We start from the raw sequence: 21,900 nt of genomic DNA, 5'->3' as shown, positions 1-21,900 counted from the left end.
GAACCCTGTGATACTGAAAATGTCCACTAAGTCCCTGGAGGGTGGTTTTGGCAGGAACATTGTGGGGCAGGGAAGACAAATCTATAAACAAAGGAAGTGCCTGTTCCAATCAAAACAAAATGTATCCCTTCCAATATGGAAGTGACTCAATGAAAAAAATCTAACACTATATGACTGGTTGACTCCCCTGAGGAATGGGGGCACACTGGAAGCTCATTGTTGATCTTTGCTGTAGGCAGGTTAGGATGTGGAAGTCTGCATTGCTAAGCCCTTGCACATCTCCCACTTCTGCCACTTTGATCATCTTTTCCTAAGAGTTTTTGAGATAAGGATGGGGCCACAGGAGAAAGAAGCTGACTGAATTAGACAGAACAGGTCATCTTGTCCATATGACAATTAAGATTTTTCTCTGCTGAGGTTTCTCATTGCTGAACAGTCACATGAAATACCTTCATACCTGTGCCCGTTCAGAGATCTGTCCATATAGACCTATTCCTCAGACTTCTTTGGCAGCAATTTTATAGTCACACTTCTTCCAAGTTTCTGACTATTGGCCAGTTACCACCTTCAAATCACTGTAGATCTGTTTCCCTAGTTATCTTTTTCTAGACAGAATGCATAACCATGTATACTGCTCATAGTTTTGCCTACTGAGAGGATGTCCTTTCTCATTATCCTTCAGGGCCGTAGATGGATTTATTATTTATCTATAGTTAACTAACCACTCTGAGATTTAGCAGTTTAAAGTAACAGTACCGAATTTTATTCACAAATATGACTTTGGGGCAAGGCTCAGCAAGGATGGCACATTTTTATGCCATGTGGGGTTAGCTGGGAAACTTGACTGGGGTCTAATCGAGGGACTTTGAATTTGACTTATTCAGGTGTCTGCCACATTAGTGCTGGCATTTGGCTGAGACTTATCCAAGACTGTGGACCAGTTTCCTCACCAGGTAGGCCTTGCCACAGGCAGCTTGAGTATTCTCATTTCATCTGGGTGAGGTTCCTAAAGTGAGAACTTTGGAGTCCTAAAGTGACTCCCAAGAACTTTGGGAGTCACACAATATCATTTCTACCCCCATTTTTTTGGTCAAGGCATAGATTCAAGGGTAGAGTATATAAACTTCACTTCTGAATGACAGAGTGTTTAGGTCCCAGAAGAGCACATGGGACAAGAAATATCACCATTGCTTTTTTTGAAATATAATATTCCATAATGGAGATTGGGAGAAAGAAACAATGAAGTAGAAATAGAGGCCATATACATATGGGCTCTTGCTCATGAAATTTGCTTGTGTCTTCTAGACATACTGGATCCTGGTCTCATATATGCCTTTTCCATCTGAAAAGAAAGTGCTGTCATGCATACCTAAATGTATGACTGGATGAGTCAGGCAGCACTCAGTTCGTGGTGGGCATCTCAGGTTATATCCTAAGTCAGTGGCCTACAGTCAAGTGTTCAATCCCCACTACACTCAGCAGCAAGCCCTAAGGTGTTTCTCAAAAGGAGAATAGTTATCAGAAGAGGATGACAACACTTTTCTCCAAAATCCTAAATTTGGGGACAGTGCGTCTCATGTAAGTTCAGAGTAGGCATCATTTATTTGGTTCAGCTGCTTCACAATACCATAAAGAACAAAGCTCTTTTTGTTTTTAGACTCTCATTTTTATTTTTATTTTTATTTAAAAAAATTTTTTTTAACAGAACCAGGGATCAAACTCAGGACCTTGTGCTTGTGAGGCAGGCGCTCCACAACTGAGCTAAATCCCTAGCCCTACACTTTTATTTTTAGCAAATCAATTTCCATCTTTATGTATTTATTTCATAGACCTAGAATGACTAGTTCAGCTGCAGAATTTTTTTTTCTGAGCAGGATAAAAGAGGTACAGCAAAGGGCTTTTTACCTTCTCCTTCCATCAGACGTATTTATTGATCTTACCCAGAATGCACTGCACAGTCACCCTAACTAAGAGGTAGGCTGAGATTTGGAGTATTTCACTTTCCAGCCTGTAGAGAAAAAAAATCGAAGTGAGCACTGTGTATTGAGTGAATAAACTGAGAGTATCTGATATGGATGGTTTGAATATTTTTGGCATTCAAATAAAGATATACAGAACAAATATACAAAGAATTATCTGTAGTACAGTGGCCCATGAAAAGTGGCTTTTACAATAATAATAATATAGTAAGTAGGTGTTTTTGATCCACCAGGAAATTTTAGAGAAAACTACAGTGAACATCTTATATTAAAAAGCAACAGGGCTGGGGATTTAGCTTAGTGGCGTAGTGCCTGCCTGGCAAGCACAAGGTCCTGAGTTCAATCCCCGTTACCAAAAAGAAAAGCAATGGTTTTGCCAGGCATGGTGGCACATGTCTGTAATCCCAGTGCTTGGAGGCTGACACAGGAGGATCACCACAAGTTCAAGGGCACACTGACTACATAGTGAGACTGTAGACTGGGCTACACAGTGAGTTCAAGGCCAGCCTGGACTACAGAGCAAAACTCTGTCACAAAAAAGCTAAACTAAAGTAGTAAGTAAATACAAAGCAATGGTCTTGCTTCACAAAGAAAACTAACCCCTCCTTCATCATTTTTGAGATATCATTTTGCTATACTGCCCAGGCTGGCCTTAAACTCAGGATCCTCCTGCCTCGGTTTACCAAGTATTGCTCGGTATTGTGGTATGCACTTGCAGTCCCAGCTATTTGGGAGACTGAGGCAAGAGGATCCCTTGAATCCAGTTCAAGGCCAGCCCGGACAACATAGTGAGACCCTGTATCAAGGAAAGAAAAAAAATAGGAAAGAAAAGCAATGGTCTTGAATTTCTGTTTTTTTGGTACTGAGGATCAAACTTGGGTCCTTGTGCTTGTGCAGCAGGTAGTGAAACCTCTGAGCTAAATCCCTGGCCCTTGAATTTCTGTTTTTGACAAAGATAGGTTAACAGGGACTGGATTTACTTGTGGTTTTTTTGGGGTTTTTTGGTACCAGAGATCGAACTCAGAATCTTGCTCTTGTGAGGCAGGTGCAGTGCCACTGAGCTAAATCCCTGGCCCTCCTACATTTCTTTTTTTTTTTTTTTGGTCCCAGGGATTGAACTCAGGTCCTTGTGGTTGCACAGCAGGTGGTGAAACCACTGAACTAAATCCCTGGCCTTACATTTCTTTTTTTTTTTCTTTTCTTTTTTTTTTTTTTGGTCCCAGGGATTGAACTGAGGTCCTTGCGCTTGCACAGCAGGTGGCGAAACCACTGAGCTAAATCCCCGGGCCCCTACATTTCTTTTTTAATGAACTAAAAAACTGACTAAATTCAGACATCACACACGGCAAGAACAGTCATACTTGAGAGACAAGAAACAAATGACTTCTCCCCTGAGTGCTTGGAGAAGGTCTCCATGCCATAGCAAAGAGAAGGGGAAATAAGTGGATCCAAGTGGCCTCCCTGAGTTCTAAAGATGAAGTTGAGAGTCTGGAAAGCCAAATGTGTGGCTAGCTGTGGTTCTTTGTCAGAGTGGGAAAATCTCATCCTATCCAAGGCATCAGGTAGAATACTTAGAAGGGTTTTTGTCTCCCAGTGGAGAAAAATTAGCTTTAGATTATAGGCTGCTCCCTAACTCTACCCAAAGAAACCTCAAAGCAAGACTCATAATAAATTGTACATATTCCATGTATCTTAACTCTATGCCAGAACAAAACTCAGTAGTATTTTTTTTGAGACAGGGTCTTGCTAAGCAGTCCAGGCTGGCCTTGAACTTGTGATCCTCCTGCCTCAGCCTCCTGAGTGCTGGGATTACAGGCATGTGCCACAATGCCCAGCCTCAGTAGTATTTTTTAAACACATGAGACCAGCACTCATCAAGTAAAACCAAAATAGCTAGCAGCCAATAAAAAGTTACCTAGCTAAACTGGGCACTGTTGTGTACACCTGTAATCCCAGCTACTTGGTAAACTGAGGCAGGAGGAGCCTGAGTTTAAAGCCAGCCTGAGCAGTATAGCAAAATGATGTCTCAAAAATGATGCAGGAGGCATTGGTTTTGTGAAGGTGCTATTGGGGTAGCTGCTACATATAGTTATAACTGCTGTTTTATAGAAGTAGCTGTTTGATCTTTATCTGTAGGTATTTTTCATTGTGATTGAAATTACTTGCGGGAATTAAATGACTAGAATTAGGGCTAGGATTACAGAACAAACAACACCAGCAAACCAAACAGACAAGTGACACCTGGCTGCAAAGAAGTGTGATGATATGAGTGAGTTCTCTGGGAATAGGATGGTGCCAGGAGGTAGCATGCCCACAGCCTGGGGGCCATCTGAGCATTGGACTTTAGGGGTCTGATGAAGAAAGTAAACCAAGATTTTATTCCTAGGGTGGAAAGTCCATGAGACTGTTGTTTTTTTACCTCGTACTCCATAGGCCTGTGTGAATCCACCATCTGCCTATACAAATAGTCTATGAAAACAACCCGTGAGTGCCACACTTAGAGAAAGATTAAGGAAAGCAAGATCATTTAAATTCTGTTGCAGTGTGGTGAAATGTCTTAAAGTACAGAATGGAGGAAATGATCAGACCTTTCAGAGAAACCAAAATCTTCAACAGAAGAAAACTGAATGGAATTTCAAGGAAGTTTTAAACACATAGAAGGCACATTGGGGTTTTTTTGTGGCAAAAATTTTTATTTTCAGTGTTAAAATATAGTTCAGTGTGGTGACTGTCTAAACTTAAACTGGTCTGAAAGGGCCTGCCTCTCTTGTTAAGTTTATAAACTTTGCTTCCATTCATTACTAGATCTTTCTATCTGCTGATTTCAGGTAATTAAACTCATGTCCACAATTTAGGAAAAATATGATGCATCCAAGCACCAGTCAATGAAAATGGACTCAAAGGCTGGGAGCACACCTCAGTGGTACAGTCCTTGCCCAGCTGTGTGAAGCCATGGGTTTGATCCCCAGTACTACCAAAACAAAACATAAATTCAGAAATAGCACAAATGATAGCATAAATGTATTATATTCCATACAGTCAAAAAGGTAGAGAAAAGCATAGAAATAGTAAGGAAAACACGAATGATATAAAAAGATCAAAATAGAACTTCTAGAGAGTAAAAACTATGACAGTCCAGAATAGGGCTAAGAGAAGATTAGATAATGGACAAAAAGAGAAATTTAAAGATACAGCAATAGAAGTTATCAAAAATAAGACACTGAGAAAAAAAGACGGAAAAGAAAATGAACAGAGGACCAGCAAACTGTGGGACAAGTCAAACAGCCTAATATAGGCATAGTTGAAATTTCTTTGGAGCCAGGTATGATAAGGCATACATGAAGTCTCAGCTACTTAGGAGGCTGAGGCAGGAGGGTCACTCAAGCCCAGGAGTTGAGGGTCAGTCTGTGCAATATAGCTAGAAAAACAAAACAAAACAAAAGAAGTCTTTAGAAGAGGTGACAAAGAGAAACAACAGTAGCTTAAAATATTCCAAAGTTGATGGAACCTATATGTCTACAATCCAAGAAACTCCATGAACCCCCAGACAAAAGAAATATGAGGGAGCCAGGCATAGTGGCACACACCTGCAATTCCAACACTCTGGGAGGATGAGGCAGGAGGATCATAAGTTCAAGCCCAGCCTGGGTAGCTTAGTGACTTAGGGAGATTTTGTCATAGAATAGAATAGAGTAGAATAGAGGGCTGGGGATGTAGCTCTCTATTGAGGCTCTGGGTTCAATTCCCAGTACTGCAAAAACCAAAAAAGAGTGGGGGGAGAAAGAAAAAGAAAGAAACATCAAAGGAACTATACCAAGGCACAATGAATCAGATTCCTTACGAGAGAAAATCTTAAAAGCAGTTGGTGGGGAAAGCATTACACAGAGAGGAATAAACACAAAAATTACTGTTGACTTCCTGTTTGAAAAAATATACAGATCACACTGGAGGATTAGCTCTGCCATACAGTGTTTGCCCAACATGTGTGAGATCCTAGATTTGATTCCTACTGCCACAAAGGGGAAAAAAACCCCCACAACTCTTAAACAGTGAGGTAACATCTTCAAACTACCAAAGGAAAAAAACCCTGCTAAATAAATAGGAGAAGCTAGCTATGGTGGCTCATGCCAGTAATCACAGCACTCAGAAGGCTGAAGCAGAAGGAATGTTTTTGAGTTCAAGGCCAAGCTCCACAGAGAACTCAAGGTCACAAGAGTCTGTCTCAAAAAACAAAAGAAAACTAAAAAAGGGAGAATTATTATTATTATTTTTGCCCTTTGGTAAGCAAAGATGCTACACCAAAACATGATCCATAAAAGAAAAAAATTAAAGAACAGGACTTCATCAAAGTTAAAAATTTCTACTCTTTAAAGGATACTGTTGTCCCACTGTGGTGGCACATACCTGTAATCCCAGCACTTAGGAGGCTGAGGCAGGAGGATCGGTGCAAGTTTAAGGCCAGCCTGGGCTATATGATCAGACCTTGTCTCAAAATAAAAATATAAATAAATAAATAAGGAAGGATACTGTTAAGGGAGTGAAAAGACAAGCCATACATCGTAAGAAAATATAAATCACAAAGATGATAAAGGATTTGAATCTAGAACATAAAGAGATCTCCCAAAACTCAATAATCAGAAAATAACTGGGGGTAAGAGCAGGTGCATGGGTTGTAGCTCAGTGGTAGAGCAGTTGCTTAGCATTTTTTTAAAAATGGGCAAAAGAGGGAGAGGAGACAAAAGATTTAAACAGACACTCTGTCAAAGAAGACATACGGACAACAAACAAAAAAGATGTTCTCTATCATTAGTCATTAGGGACATGTGAGTTAAAACCACGAGATATCACTACATACTTATATGAGAACGAGAATCTCTACACTTGAAAAAATATTGGTCAGGATATGTAGAAACTATAATTTTCATACACTGCTGATGGCAACGTTAAGGGGCATAACTTTGGAAAATAGTTCGGCAGTGTCTCCAAGTTAAACATGGATTTCCCAGATGGCCTAGACTTTCACTCCTACATATCTATCCATGAGAAATCAAACGTGTCTACAAATGAACACTTACAAATGTGCAGTCCAGCTTTCGAGGGGAAATGCTTATCTACTTTATTTTTAATTGGCAAAATGTGTGTATTTATGATGTATACCATGACGTTTTGAAATATGTATGCGGTGGAATGTCTATTAATCACTAGCATTGGCATATCCTCATGTATTTCTTTCTGATGATGTGATATAATATGAAATACAGTTGTATAGTTGTTTTTTGGTATCTACAAAAGGTTAGTTCCAGAACCATCCCCACCCCAAGATACCAAAATATGTAGATGGTAGGGTATATATATGAGACAAGATTGCCTACATACACAGCATGGTAACTGAAGATCAGAATTTAACATAGGATTCTATTTTTGTTCATGTTTAAACATTTCCTCATAAAATGTGTACACAGCCTTCATTTAAAAATAAAGAAAATTTTGAAACCCTGGAATTAGTTTACATGTTTATCTAATGGAACACTATGGAACTCCTAAAAAGAACACAGTGGGCCTGTAGGTATTATGCCTTGGAAAGATAAGCCAGGTTAAGAAGAAAAGTTGGAAAATAACACACACACACATACACACACGCGCGCGCACAGTGTGATGGGAAAATATAACATGCTTACATTTAAAAAAATTAAAGTGAAAGATCGCCACTAATCCCCCTGAAAATTCTCCCCTTTCCTTCAGGTACACTCATTCTATGGGTTCCTGCTATGTTCTGAAACAGTTCTTTCTCCAAGTCCTTTTTTGTGTCCCTAATTGCGTGGTGGTGACTGTCTACCCGTCCTGAATTGATTCAAAATGTTTACCTTTCACGGTCATTTTGACTTTTAAAAGACAGTATTTGATTTAAAGCGTACCTATTTCTCACAAAGCATATGCGTCCTTTCATTAGGAATGTTAAAGATGAACAACTGCACTTTCTCAGAGGTTGCACATCCTGTGAACATTTGGGATGTTATCCTGCTCCTTGGAGGAGACTGGCTCAGTCCCCTTTTGGTTCCCAAATGACGTAAAAGTGAGATCTTTGGTTTTAGACATGTTTCCTCAGAAAGGCTGGAGCTATAGTTGAGCAAATCTGGCCGGTAGCTACATCTTTACTACTCAACAAAGAAAAACCTGCAGCCTCTAGCTGCCTCTAGCACCCCAAGCATTAACTTTAGGGAAACGAGGCCTTCAGGCAAGACAGAAAACGTAACGTGACTATGCCTGTTCGTAAGCCTGCAGGGCATTAGAGGATGGAGAAAGGTGAACTGAGCTACTCTCTGGCTCACTTTCCACCCTGGAATCCTCCGTGTCTGAGAGACCTAGAAACCGCAGCAGCCATTTTGCAGGGTGGGCTGCGCAGGCTTTCGGCGCGGAGCCAGCGCGCGACTGAGCCTGAGAGGACGTGGATAGGTTGGCCGGGGCGAACGCGCGAGACGAGGAAGAAGCAGGCATGCGCAAAGGCGACAGCGGCGGAGGGGTGGGCCCAGAGCACGAGTGCGCTTGCTCAAAGGGAGCCCGCGAAGCACCTGGAAGAGGTGAAGGGGGGCGATGTAGAAAGAAGAGGGGTTGAAGAGCGCTTGCGCTGTAGAGCGACGGTGCGGGAGGGGGGATCTGGAGCACGCGCGCTGAGGCCGGACTTGGGAAACTCTCGCGAGATTGCAGGATAGTATATATAAGCGCGAGGAGCCCGTGTCCTTTCCCTGGTGTGATTCCGTCCTGCGCGTCTGTTCTCTGGGGCAGTAGCTATTTGTTTCCGTCCGCGTTCTCATCCACCTAAGTGCGTGCCACCACTCCATGGAAGATTCGATGGATATGGACATGAGCCCCCTGAGGCCCCAGAACTATCTTTTCGGTAACTGCTTTGAGAGAGTGTTGGAACGAGGCCGAGCGGGCCTGGTGGCTGGGGGGCGGGAATCCAACTGAGGCTCGGGTCGGTGGAGAAAACTTAAGTGGGCTGGGGGAGGAGGGTGGGTCGGCCAGAGCGCTGGCTGCTGAGCGAATGGGACGTAGGAAGCGAGAACCGGCGCCCTGAAGCCTGGGGCGTGAGCGGTCCAAGGCCTAGAATCTGAGGTGAAAAACCGGCTGGCTGATGGGTCGCCTTTTTCTGGGGTAGGAGAGAGATTCCACGCCATGCGCTTTCTTTTAGGTGTGTAAGACTGTAGGGTTCGGATGCAAATCGGTGTCTTTACTGCTGGGCCGCAGATGAGATTAGGAGGTTGCTGTAGGGAGGGGATAGAGGGAGCCTGGCCTTGTTCTGTAGAGTAAAGTGTATAGAACTTGGGGACAGAATTTTCCCGTGGGTGCCTCGGCTACTTGCAGGGGGAGGGGAAACGCTGCTGGGCGTGAGGAGGCCGTTGCCGCTGGGAGCACGTGGTTGCCACGTGGTTGGGGGAGGGCGGGGGTGTGGGCTCCGAGTACATCCGGGACTCGCCGGTGTCTTGTCACTGAGCCCGGGGTCCTGTGGTTTAGTTGAGAACTGTTGGGGGAGAAATCTTCGGTGAGTTGGATAATAGTGCCAGTATTCTCAAAGTCTTTGTTCGGTGCTTGGAACATCTGCTATGATGGTAGGTCGCATGTTCAGAGCACTTTCTCTGTCTCATTGCTGTAGATGGAAATTGCTTTACGTTGCCCATGACACTACCTGTGAGATACCTTAACAAATGTTGCCGAAAGTGCAAAAAGATGTGAGCCAAGACCCTTGGGTTCAAAAGGCCCTTTAAGTACAAGTGAAGTTTTGTATTTTGGGAGAAGAAAATGGAGGCTGCCTTGAGTGTAGCTTGGACCACAGGGTTTAAGGAGAAAAATGGCTGCAGGTTGAGTTGAATACTTGGGACTGTAAACTTTGAAGAACCAGGGCTTTTCTGCGACCACCTCCCCCTCCGAGGGACCTCTACCGCATGCTCAAAGTGCACTACATACAGTTTTTAGAAGAGCCCTACTTTGGTTTTCAGTCTCCGTATATTTGTTAGTTTCTTTGTGCTTGACAGGGACGTGCAAATCCTGTCCAGGTTTCATATGGTTGATTAGCCATGCTGAGATTTGTTAATTGAGCAATAAGCATTTGAGTATAGTATATACCACTGGTAAGGTGCTTATTAAATGGAACCCTCTCAAGTCAAATTTTTGTGCTGATAACCTTTAGAATAATTTTTCATTCATAGAATGGAAGTAGATCAATGCAATCTCCATTAAGCTTGTTGTTAACCCACTTTCAGTAGTTAAAATATCTGAACAATTGCAGAACGTGTTAACCTGTGTTGGAAGCTCTTGCGTTAGTTGCCACTAAAGGAATGAGCATGTTTCCAACTGTAGAATGGTACTAGTTAACCTGTCTCATTGTAGTTGAGACTGAAATAGTATGACAAAGTGATATTTATAATTTTTCTTTGTGGGTATCGTCCTGTGTACCCACGTATAAGAATCTGGGAAGATGACTCTGCATTGCCCTCTGGTAGCCAGAGTAATGAAAAACAGGTTCACGAGGTAACCTTTACCTCTTTAGTTACTAACTCTTAAGCCTTGCTGATATTTTTGTTTTACAATTTATTTGCTTTTTCTTTACAGGTTGTGAACTAAAGGCCGACAAAGATTATCACTTTAAGGTGGATAATGATGAAAATGAGCACCAGTTGTCATTAAGAACGGTATTTAAGCTTTCAAAATAAACTACTTAATATTTGAGTCTCAGCCTTTTAGTTCTTACTCATACGGGTTAATACTTTTTGCTTTCTTGACTGTTTATAAGTTAGTATTTTTTGAACTAGGTATTGAATATACCTCATCTCTACATCTGTCATAGATGTTGGCTTTTGTTGTTCACAGGTCAGTTTAGGGGCTGGTGCAAAGGATGAATTGCACATTGTGGAAGCAGAGGCAATGAATTACGAAGGCAGTCCAATTAAAGTAACACTAGCAACTTTGAAAATGTCTGTACAGCCAACGGTAAGGACAAGTGAACTTTGAATTTTATGTGAGAGTTTAGATCTTTTTAAAGATGGGCATCATTTAGGCTACATCAAAATAAAAGAAGTATTTTATTTGTTTCTTTGTTCCAGTAACAGCTGTGTCTTGTGTCACTGTACAGTTGAATCCTCAACTCTTAAATATTGTATGTGTCTGATGTTTCTGCATCGGTGGGAAAAATAAGTTTATTTGATTTGATTATATGGGGTTTGCCTATAATGTGTGTTGCATGTTTTCTTTACAGTGTTTGTAATTTCTTCCTTTCAGGTTTCCCTTGGGGGCTTTGAAATTACACCACCCGTGGTCTTAAGGTTGAAATGTGGTTCAGGGCCTGTGCATATTAGTGGACAGCACTTAGTGGGTATGTTATTTCTATATGCCATATTGAGCTGTTTTTTCTCCTTACTGACATTTTTTCCCAATTTGGACCTGGAAAACATGGCTGGAGTCTAGTATTGCTCTCTACGATAGGTTCAGTTGGTAATCTAGTAATTGCATCAGTGAAGGGCTGGTTTTACCATTGAAGTTTAACAATGAGAATTGGCTCCAAAGAGCTGGTATCAACAAATTTTATCCCCTTTTGACTATTGTTTTTAATAGAATCTATTTTTTTTTTAGTACTTAATGCTGTGTATTTTTTCTCTGGTTTCTTGCTTGTTGGAGTTTCATAGTGTCTTAATTTATTTTAGCTGTGGAGGAAGATGCAGAATCTGATGAGGAGGAGGAAGAGGATGTAAAACTCTTAAGTATATCTGGAAAGCGATCTGCCCCTGGAAGTGGTAGCAAGGTTCCACAGGTAGAGATGATTTTACTGCAGAGTATGTATTGTATCTTTTAGTTTGGTTACAAGGATTGGATCTTCTTATTCATGACTATACATTTTTCTTTAAGAAAAAAGCAAAACTAGCGGCTGAAGATGATGACGACGACGACGACGATGATGATGATGAAGAGTAAGTACTATACTCTTAAACTCGACATGCTTATGTATGTGTAAGAATTTTTGGAAAGTCATTTACTGAGTCCTCTAAAGGGTAAGTTCCTGGTAGTTGATTTTAGGTTAAATGAGTTTAGCTGAAAGTATGCTGGGAGTAGTATCAGTTGCGAATATGCTGCTGTACAAGTTGAATCTTTAGAAGAGTAGAGTGCGTAGGCAGCATTTTGCAAATTTATTTGAATTGAATACCTTTATCCTGATAAATATTTTTGGCTACTTACGTGCATTTTGTAAGATAACTAAAGATTTTGACTTGCGGTTCTTTGACTCCTTGTTGACAAAATGAGATTCTAAAAGGATGTTGAACTTGCTGATTTAAAACATGGTTTAAATTGAGTTGGTGTGTTCATTGCACTAGATCAAGCTGTGGTAATAAATTGTTTCACATTGGAATAAAGTTCTGTTAATTGGTCTCACAGCGATATCAGTAACTCCTAATATCTTCAACTCTCCGCTTTATCCCTAAGAATTTACAATTTTGTTATTCTTGGTCTCATCTGAGTTGTCTTTGAGTTAGGTGTAATATAGGGAAAAATATAAATCAGATCATTCTAAAGTCCAAACCAAGATTTTAAAAAGACACCTTTAGAGTACCTTAGTTTGTGTAAGAAGACATTCCTGAGAGTATATTTCCTTGGTAGGCAATGTATGATTATACTGACATGGTGTTCTTAAATGTTCCTTTTTAAAATTTGATAAGGCGTATCCTAATAGATGAAGCTGTTCCCCATAGTGGTTTTATAGAAACCATTGTCCTCCTTTCTAATCTAAGGACAGCCCCTGTAGGGACTGGGTTCTAAGGCCAATGTTTTACATTGACAAAATGCAGTTACAAATTAACATACAGTATTTATATGTGGTTTAATGCACTATGATACTTGTTCTAACACAAGGATTTCCTTAAATACTGGGAAGATGGGATTTTACTACGGAAGTTGTTTTGGCTTTTGGATTTTTATTTCCTCTTAGTTATTTACTTGTTTAAAGTGTACCATTCATTGGTTTTATTTAGTAGGTTCAGTTTTGTAGCTATTAACACATCTTGACTATTTCTTCACCTCAGAAATAGACTATAGATTTGCTTATTTTAGAGACTTGACATAAAGGGAATCATAGTATGGTCTTTGCTGCCTCCAGTCTGAGGATTTGTAGACAAGTTTTCTTTGTGAGTACATAACTGGAGCAGAATTGCTATGGTAACTCTAGGTTCCACTTAGGAACTTGCCAAGCTTGTTCTCCAAAAGTTCCTGAACCATTTCATTGTACTTGGACCAGTGTGAATGGGGATTCTGATTTGTCCATATCTTAAATGTTTGCTATTATTTTTGTGTGACAGCATTTCTACTGGTGTGGAGTACTATCTGATTGTGGGTATGATTTTCTGTTTCCCTGATGGCATAATTCTTGGTGTGTTTTTACTGGGGATTGAACTCAGAACCTCCTGTGTGCTTAGCCCTGAGCTGTTTGCTCAGCTCCCTGATGACTTAAGGATGGCCAACTTTTCATAGATTTATTAGATATTTGTGTGTCTTCAAAGAAACGCTTGTCACATCCTCTCCCCATTTAAAGTTTGGATACTTGTGCTTGTGAGTTATAAGAATTTCCTGTTGTAACAGGTATATTAAATATTTGATTAAGGGAGTATTTTGTCCATTCTGTGAGTTGCCTATACTCTTGATGGTGGCCATCGCACAAAGTTAATTTTCGTGAAATCCACTTTGGTGTTTGTACATGTGGTGTCAAACTTAAGACACCGTGGTCAGGTCTACTAATTTGCAAAAGTGACTACCTATTGACAGGTTCTTAAAGTTTTCCAGGTTTTGGCAATGGCAGCTATACTTTTTGAGTTGTTACTTTAGATGCCTTAAAAACAACCATAGTTTTCATCCTGTAGTTGACTGGTATATTTCACATCATAATATGAAAGTTCATTCATGTTGCAACAGATAGTAGGATTTAAGGCTGAATACATTCCATTATGTGTTACATACATTTTTCTTCTAACTATTGAGCCATTTGGGCTCTCACCTCTTGAATGTTGTGAACAGTGTTGCAGTGAAAACGAGTGGTCAGCTCTCTTATGTCCTGCCTTTACTTTTGTCAAGTCTCAAAATTTGAAAATTTCTGTTTCTTTCATTTCCAGTGATGACGACGATGATTTTGATGATGAGGAAGCCGAAGAGAAAGCAACAGTGAAGAAAGTGAGTAAATAAAATACTAATAAGCTTATGAAAAACAGTAAATAACAAGTGATGGAAGTTTTTGTTCTTTTTGCTTTCACTTGTTTTGAAGCTAATAAAACCTTGCTTGAGGATATACTGAGAATTGGTTCTGAGGACTTTGCTGAGAACATTTAGTTTGGAATGAATTTTTTTTTTGCCATGATTTGGGGAAACATTTGAACTGGGGGACACTGATTGATTTCTGATTGCAGTCAATACGAGATACTCCAGCCAAAAATGCACAAAAGTCAAACCAGAATGGAAAAGACTCCAAACCATCAACACCAAGATCAAAAGTAAGTGGCAGCATACACATTAAAAATGGGACTTCATTGAAATAGGAGAATAACTGGAAATTCTAATGTGGAAGAATCTACACTGCAAAGTGCTCTCAAATGCCTATCTTAAAAGTTTAAAATGTGCTTGTTGATAATGTGGGTATGCATAAACAGTATATATTAGGCTGCTGACATTCCAGTAGGAAAAAAACCAATTTTTTGTTACAAAAATAGTTGTTTCCACTGAGGAAACTTGACTGTCTGCAGGGAGCAGATTCTCGACCCTGGCTGTGTACAGGTATGGAGCTTAAGAGAACCTGTACTTACACACTTTACCTGCGGAGATTTACCATGTGCTCTTGCATGGATGTCATGCTCAAGCAGCCTTGCTTCATTCTAGCAGTCCTTTATTTTTGAACTAATTACAAGTAATTTGTTTTTTAAAATGATTGTATGGACCAAATAATCGGCATGAATGGATTTATTAATAATAGCATCTGTTGTCATATACTTGCTTTTATAAAGGAGGATTTTAAGAATAATTTGGCATATCAAGGTAAGATAGTTTTAATTAAGAGCTATATTCTTACAACCCTTTGAAATTGGAACTTTTTCTGCAGGGTCAAGAATCCTTCAAAAAACAAGAAAAGACTCCTAAAACACCCAAAGGACCTAGTTCTGTAGAAGATATTAAAGCAAAAATGCAAGCAAGTATAGAAAAGGTAAGAAAGGTTATCTTTAAGAAAATAGCTCTCTGGGCCAGGATTTAGCTCAATGGTTCTGCCACCTGCCTTGCAAGTGCAAGGTCCTGAATTCGATCCCTGGTACCAAAAAAAAAAAGAAAACAGCACTCTTCCATTTCTGCTAAATTCCACCTTTATGTGGCTTTGTATAAATTACTTTGTTTTTAAAATTACTTCCTTGTTCTGGTATGTGAACTTTTAAAAAATTGCTTATAAATGTGCCGGAGATTTAGCTCAGTGGTTCCAGCGCCTGCCTCACAAGCGCAAGGATCTGAGTTTGAGCCCCGGTACCCAAAAAAAAATTTGGGGGGCTCCTGGGGATTTAGCTTAATGGTTCCGCTATCTGCCCCACAAGCGCAAGGACCCAAGTTTGATCCCCAGTACCAAAAACAAAAAAAAATGTAGCTTATAAATCTTAACTGCAGAAATAGGCATACTTACAGTCTTGTTTTGCATGTGAAATTAAATAGGCATTCCGTTAAAAAGCATACTTGTACATTATTTTAAAAATATATTGATACATACTGATCTGAAAAAAATCAAAATGATATCAATGAAAAAATTTTCTGGGGCCGGGGATTTAGCTCAGTGTTTCCGGTGCCTGCCTTGCAAGTGCAAGGTCCTGAGTTTGATCCCCAGTACCAAAAAAAAAAAATTTGTTTTCTGGTTATGTTAGGCTTCTTCAGAACCAGCAGAGGGTGTACAAGTCTTCAATAAAATTGCAAGCAATTGGAAAACTAGACACTTAATCTTCAGCTGCTTGGTGATACAGTTAAAAAATACTCATGATTGATTAAACATTTTCCTGGAAATTGAATCATTTCTGTTGGCCTTTACATCAGGGCATCCCCAATCAATACGTGGAATTAAGCTTATATCTAGTCTCTTTTTTAAGTAGTGAAAACACGTAAGAAGGGGATTAGATGTCTTTTTCTTGCTACTTAGACTGCTAAAACTCACTAAACTCTGGACTTAATGTAGAGGAAAGAATTGACTTAAATGTCTTGGAATCACATTTGAGAGACTCTTAATGTGCTATGAATATTTCTAGAACCCAGTTAATGAGAATAAATGTAATGTTGAGGAAAATGTGCCAACTCCTTTCCCCATGTTTTTCCTGTGTGAACTCCATGAAGATTTCTTTGTGGAGTAATGAGTGGATTGGAAAATAAACATTGTAGTAACAATGTATTTCTTTTGCTTTAGTCACACTGTAAACCTTTTAGCCTTCCAGGTGTTACTGATTTATTTTTATCCCTTACATGCAGTGCTAAAATGATGCCCCCTCGTTTTAATATGGTCCTATTTCCTTGATTTAATTGCAGGCGCATTGAACAGTCCTGGGCACTACTGATAAATTTAAGCCCAAAGATGGGGAGAAAGGAAAAGGAGAGACAAATAATAGTCCATTCTGAGTATCATCAACAATCCAGACTGAAGTCTTCTATTTTAATCTCAATCCCCTTTCCTGATTTGCCACTCAGACCCTCTTCCAAGCTGGAAGGAATCTTTTCCCTAAAGCACCCTTTTTTCCTTTACTTTTTTGACTGCTGTGATTCAGTGAACCTTACATAATGCTTTCTGTTGTGCATATGCCTCATCTCTTGTTTTAATTACCTTTGTATTTCTTAGCTGCTCAATAAATATTTGAATGAATCAAATAAGGATGTATGTGACAATTTTAGAATGAAAAATATTGGAGTGGTTTATTTACTAAGTGATGGGGCAGTTAAATATGCCATAGCTCTTTCTGGTATAGTTCTTTGGCATTTGAAAACCTTAATCTTCAATAGAAGTGCAAAAGATAGGATACAGGGGATATATTAAAATTGTTAGAATATGACACAAGTGAAATACACTATACAATTCCAAGTGATGAATGTGAACTTCATAGTGTTTGCAATAAAATGTCTTCTGCTGACAAAATCTATGGCATTGCTGATGCTATTAGTTTTCCCGTAGTTTGATAATTGAAGGACATGTTGATGAGTCAAGTTGTAGTTACTACTGATCTTACCCATTCACCTTCATATGGCCTCTGAATTGATGCTGAGGTAATACTGTTTTTTAAACACTTTTTGTCATTTGTGACATGGTTCTCAAAAGCAGGGCATGTTTGTGTATTTGGTTCTGGATTATAAAGGGTTGTAATAAAACATATATTAGGTAATATAGACAGGTAGCCAAGTTGCTGTATTTGTTTGCCTGTAGAATCTCAATTATAAGATTTTGTCGAAATTTCTCCAGTGGCTGTTGGGATGATTTCAACCTTAAGCAAACTTTGGGGTTACTTGAAAAGCCATGGTCCTGACGTGCTGCCCAAGTATTTCCAGGCCTAAAAATGACAATGGTGAAGGGGTAAGGTACATCAAACAGTGTAGATCTTTAAGAACTTAGCTCATATCTCTAAAAAATGGTTCTATAGTTATCTTAAATGTGTTTTTCTCAACAGGGTGGTTCTCTTCCCAAAGTGGAAGCCAAGTTCATTAATTATGTGAAGAATTGCTTCCGGATGACTGACCAGGAGGTAACTATTCTGGGGAATTCAGATTTCTCATGATTTGTGATTTTCTTTTCTCTCAGTATTGGCTCCTTTTAAAAGCTTCCTAACCACAGACAATACTTTGAAATACATGGACACTCTTTTAAGAATTTAGTTGACAGAGACTGAGGAGATAACTTTTTTTAGTATACTTTTCCCAACTTTTAGGTAGTTTGTAAGTTACCTTCAGTTACTGAACTCAATTTTACTTTTGGTACTGTGTTGGCTAGACTAATGGAGAGTGGTTGTCTTCCTGCTCCATTTAGCTGCTTAGCAGTAGTGTATGTTGTTTTCTTGGGAGTTGGTAAAGAATAATATTTTCTGCATATGTGCTAAACATAAATCTAAAGGGTAAAACCAAGCAAAAACCTTATTATGCCTTCTATACTTTAGCTTTAGTTCAATGCTAAAATTGTAATTCTTGCATAAAGATACTGTGTCAGTGGAAGAAAATTGAAGAGTTTATTTTTATGTTTGGTGTAGAACCCAGGGTCCACTCAGGCCAGGCAAGCATTCTCTATGCCTTCAGTTACTTACATCCACTTTTACTCTTTCATTTTTAGTTGTTGATGCACAACTGTAAAGGAAGGTATAGAAACAGTTAAATAGGGTTGCTGGATTTCATGTACATACAGCACAGATCTCTGTTAAATGGTTTTTGGGCTGGATTCCCCATCTCCTGTATTTTAGCTTCAGTGAGTTTGAGAACTGTAGTGGTTTTGCCTCCATTGTAGTTATCACATCATCTTTGAGCAAAATGGAATTGGGATATGAGATTATCAAATTCATTCCTATTTTGACTGGTTTTTTTTGAATTCCAGAATACAAGTACAGATTGAATTTTTTGAGTTCAATTATCAAATATGAAAGTTCTTTTGAAACTGCATTATACAGTTATGTCAGACATAAATCTGCATATACTAACCAGTAAAGTCTAGCATATGTAATTTCTTAAACTACTGCCCAAAAAAGTGAAGATGAAATTGTTTTGTTAAGAAAAAATTAAGATATAGTAACAGCTGAGGTTGGATGGACTTTCTAAACGCTATACTATTGGTCTGCAGCTAAAATGACTGGATGTATTGCCATCAGAAGTAGTATTCTAAAACTGAGGGCGGGTTTTTTTTTTTGGTACCGGGGATTGAACTGAGGACCCTGGCACTTGCTAGGCAGGCGCCAGAACAGCTGAGCTAAATCCCTGGCCCTATTTGCTTTTGTTTTTTACAGTAGTAGGACTTCGCATTGAGCTACATTGCCCTGTTTTTTTAAATTTAGATGAGATCTCACTAGATGGCTGAGGTTGGGCTGAAAACTTGTGATCCTTCTGCCCCAGCCTCCCAGAGTGCTGGGGTTATAGGCATATATTGCCACACCTGGCTCTGAAAGAAAGCATGGTTTCAAGAATCAGAATGAAATTTCTTCAGTAGTGAAATGGTAGACATTAATGCCTTGATTTTACTATGATGGGTGGCTTGGGTATCGTATCCTTCATCTGAAATGGTTGGGATCAGTGGTGTTTTAAGGTTCTAATGGGGGTTGGGGGTAGAATATTTGCATAGATTACAGTTTGAGTATCCCTAATTCCAAAACTCAGCATCTGAAAACAACCTTATGTTGCTACTCAGTTGATTTTTAGATTTTCAGATTAGGGACGTATTGTTGCCTGTATAGCAATAAAGCAATCATTTTTATACTTTGTGATGTATATAATAGTGTACATTTCCCTTTGTGCAATATTTTTCTCATGAAAAAGAATTGCTAATGAGGCTTTGGTTAGTAGAATCCCTCCCAGATGGGATTTAAGACAACATATTTTTGCAAAAAGTCATCAATTATTGGGAAAAAATTGTACTGCCTGTGGACTTTGTGGACAGTGTTTGGGTAGAAAACAAAGCATGATTCTGTACCAGATGCTAGGCCAGTGACGGCAAACCTTTTAGAGCTTTCAGTGATACAAACAGCCTACTGTACCATATAGGTCATAGATTTGCCACCACTGTGCTAGGCTATCTTGACAGTACATTGAAATGGATCTGGTCCTGGGGTCTGAACCTAGGACAGTGATGATGAATCTTTCTTAGTTTGCAGTGATACAAATAGCCCATTGTGGCACATGTGCCATAGGTTTGCCACTTCATGCTTGCTGAGCACACACTTTTTTTTTTTCCATTAAGTTTATTGGTACATTTTAGGTATACAATACAGTTAAATTCATCATTGAGATTGTCTACCTTTACATGATGTATCTTGGTTCTTATTTTCTCTCCATTCCCCTGCCCTCCTTTCACCCCCTCCACCCTTCCCTATTTACAAAGACTTTGTTTCTATTTTTTTCCTTTTCTCGTATTTTTTCTTTTCCCTTTTCCCTTACCCCACTCACTTCCCCTACTCCTTCAGACCTTTTGTTCTTATTTCACAATATCAGTTATACATTTTGATCCTTATTTAGACTTCAGTTTTTCACGCCAGGGAAACTGGTGTATACACGTGTGTCCTATTTCACTTGAGTATGGCCTCAATGTGCATCCACTTAGCTATAAATGTCTCTAGTTTCTTATTCTTTATGGCTGAGTAGTACTCCATTTTATTAAAAAAAAAAAACCCACATCATCTTCACCCAGTCTCCAGTTGATGGGTATTTGGGCAAAGCTTTAGCTGCTATAAACTGTGCCCCTATAGACATGGGTGAGCATATATCACTGTAGTATGATTTTTTAAATTCTTTTGGGAAGATACCCAGCAGAGGAATAGCTGGGTCAAATGGGATTTCTAATTCTAGTTTTTTGAGGTATCTCCATACTGATTTCCACAGTGGTTGCACCAGTCTGCACTCCCACCAACAATGGAGAAGGATTCCTTTTCCCCCACAACCCCACCAGCATTTGTTATTGGTTGATTTCATGCTAGCAGGCATTCTTTCTGGGGTGAGGTGGAATCTCAGAGTTGTTTTCATCTGAGCGCACACTCTTAAGCACCTAAATAGGACTCCATTCTCTGGATGTTACAACATGGTTCTCTTCAGCATTTAAATTTGAACTTAACGGGGCAGGGGATTTAGCTCAGGGGTTCTGCTGCCTGCCTCACAAGTGCAAGGTCCTGAGTTCAATCCCTGGAACAACCCCCCCCCCCCCAATTTTGAATTTAATGATTACAAGATTTTGTGATGTCATTCAGAATTCACTTTTCTTGCCCTAGGACACATGGGCTGTGTTTTTAAATGTAGAGGACTGTTTTGAAGCACTGAAATTTGTATTTTTGATGATGTCAACAAAAGTTCTTGATACTGTTTGTTAATCCATTACACAAAGTCTTATTACTTGTATTTGACTTTGGCAACCCTAAAGTTAATGTTGTCTGGGTTGAGGGAACATTGGTCTCTATCCTTTTCTTAATCTCTAAGCTATTCAGTTGTACTACTGTAATTTTAAAATCTCATGATGTCTTATTTAAGTATTTGAGATTTAAATTATGTCTGAGTATGAATTACCTTGGAATTCTTAATTATCTAGAATGAACTTTTTGTGGTAGAATATAAAATAGAAAACAATTGTAAGACCCAGGGTTTAATTTATTGATACCTGGGCCGGGAATTTAGCTCAGTAGTTCTGCCACCTGCCTTGCAAGCACAAGGTCCTGAGTGTGATCCCCAGTACCAAAAAAAAAAAAATTTATTGATATCTATGAGGTTATTGTGGTCTATTAACCAAGGTGTTTTTTTTCTCTCCCAGGCTATTCAAGATCTCTGGCAGTGGAGGAAATCTCTTTAAGAAAACAATTTAAACAATTTGTTAAAATTTTCCGTCTTCATTTCTGTAACAGTTGATATCTGGCTATCCTTTTTATAATGCAAAGTGAGAACTTTCCCTCCCGTGTTTGATAAATGTTGTCCAGGTTCCATTGCCAAGAATGTGTTGTCCAAAATGCCTGTTTAGTTTTTAAAGATGGAACTCCACCCTTTGCTTGGTTTTAAGTATGTATGGAATGTTATGATAGGACATAGTAGTAGTGGTGGTCAGAGATGGAGATGGTGGGGAGACAAAAATATACATGTGAAATAAACTCAGTATTTTAATAAAGTAACACTGTTTCTATTTACTTATTTGACATTCTTTGTCAAAAATTATATACTCTAA

The 21,900-nt window shown here is 39.3% G+C and overlaps 1 protein-coding gene across 2 annotated transcripts; it reads left to right on the top strand.

Annotated features, from left to right (window-relative positions):
• Positions 1-8,671: 8,671 nt before the first annotated feature.
• Positions 8,672-21,847, top strand: Npm1 (nucleophosmin 1). 2 transcript variants are annotated; one of them, XM_087194851.1, is made up of 11 exons: positions 8,672-8,874; positions 10,587-10,666; positions 10,845-10,964; positions 11,253-11,346; positions 11,675-11,781; positions 11,877-11,938; positions 14,126-14,183; positions 14,417-14,500; positions 15,103-15,204; positions 17,678-17,752; positions 21,496-21,847. In XM_087194851.1, the coding sequence occupies exons 1-11, from the start codon at positions 8,817-8,819 to the stop codon at positions 21,532-21,534; spliced, it is 879 nt and encodes a 292-aa protein (XP_087050977.1). In that variant the 5' UTR covers positions 8,672-8,816; the 3' UTR covers positions 21,535-21,847. The 2 variants fall into 2 exon arrangements, with proteins under 2 accessions (XP_087050977.1, XP_087050978.1); XM_087194852.1 differs by lacking the exons at positions 17,678-17,752; positions 21,496-21,847 and adding an exon at positions 16,551-17,151.
• Positions 21,848-21,900: the final 53 nt, after the last annotated feature.

Source organism: Heterocephalus glaber, unplaced genomic scaffold (genome assembly GCF_053883595.1).
Source record: "Heterocephalus glaber isolate CG9 unplaced genomic scaffold, H.glaber_assembly_v1.0 deba00001606, whole genome shotgun sequence".
NCBI lineage: Eukaryota > Metazoa > Chordata > Mammalia > Rodentia > Bathyergidae > Heterocephalus > Heterocephalus glaber.
The sequence above is the reverse complement of the archived record's forward strand: the minus strand, read 5'-3'. Positions and strand labels throughout refer to the sequence as shown.

Excerpts from the sequence above, each read along its gene's own strand:
- Npm1 (XM_087194851.1), top strand. The coding sequence starts at position 8,817 with ATGGAAGATTCGATGGATATGGACATGAGCCCCCTGAGGCCCCAGAAC. Across the intron at positions 11,347-11,674 it reads TAGTGGACAGCACTTAGTGG|CTGTGGAGGAAGATGCAGAA; the intron begins GTATGTTATTTC and ends AATTTATTTTAG. Across the intron at positions 15,205-17,677 it reads TGCAAGCAAGTATAGAAAAG|GGTGGTTCTCTTCCCAAAGT; the intron begins GTAAGAAAGGTT and ends TTTTCTCAACAG.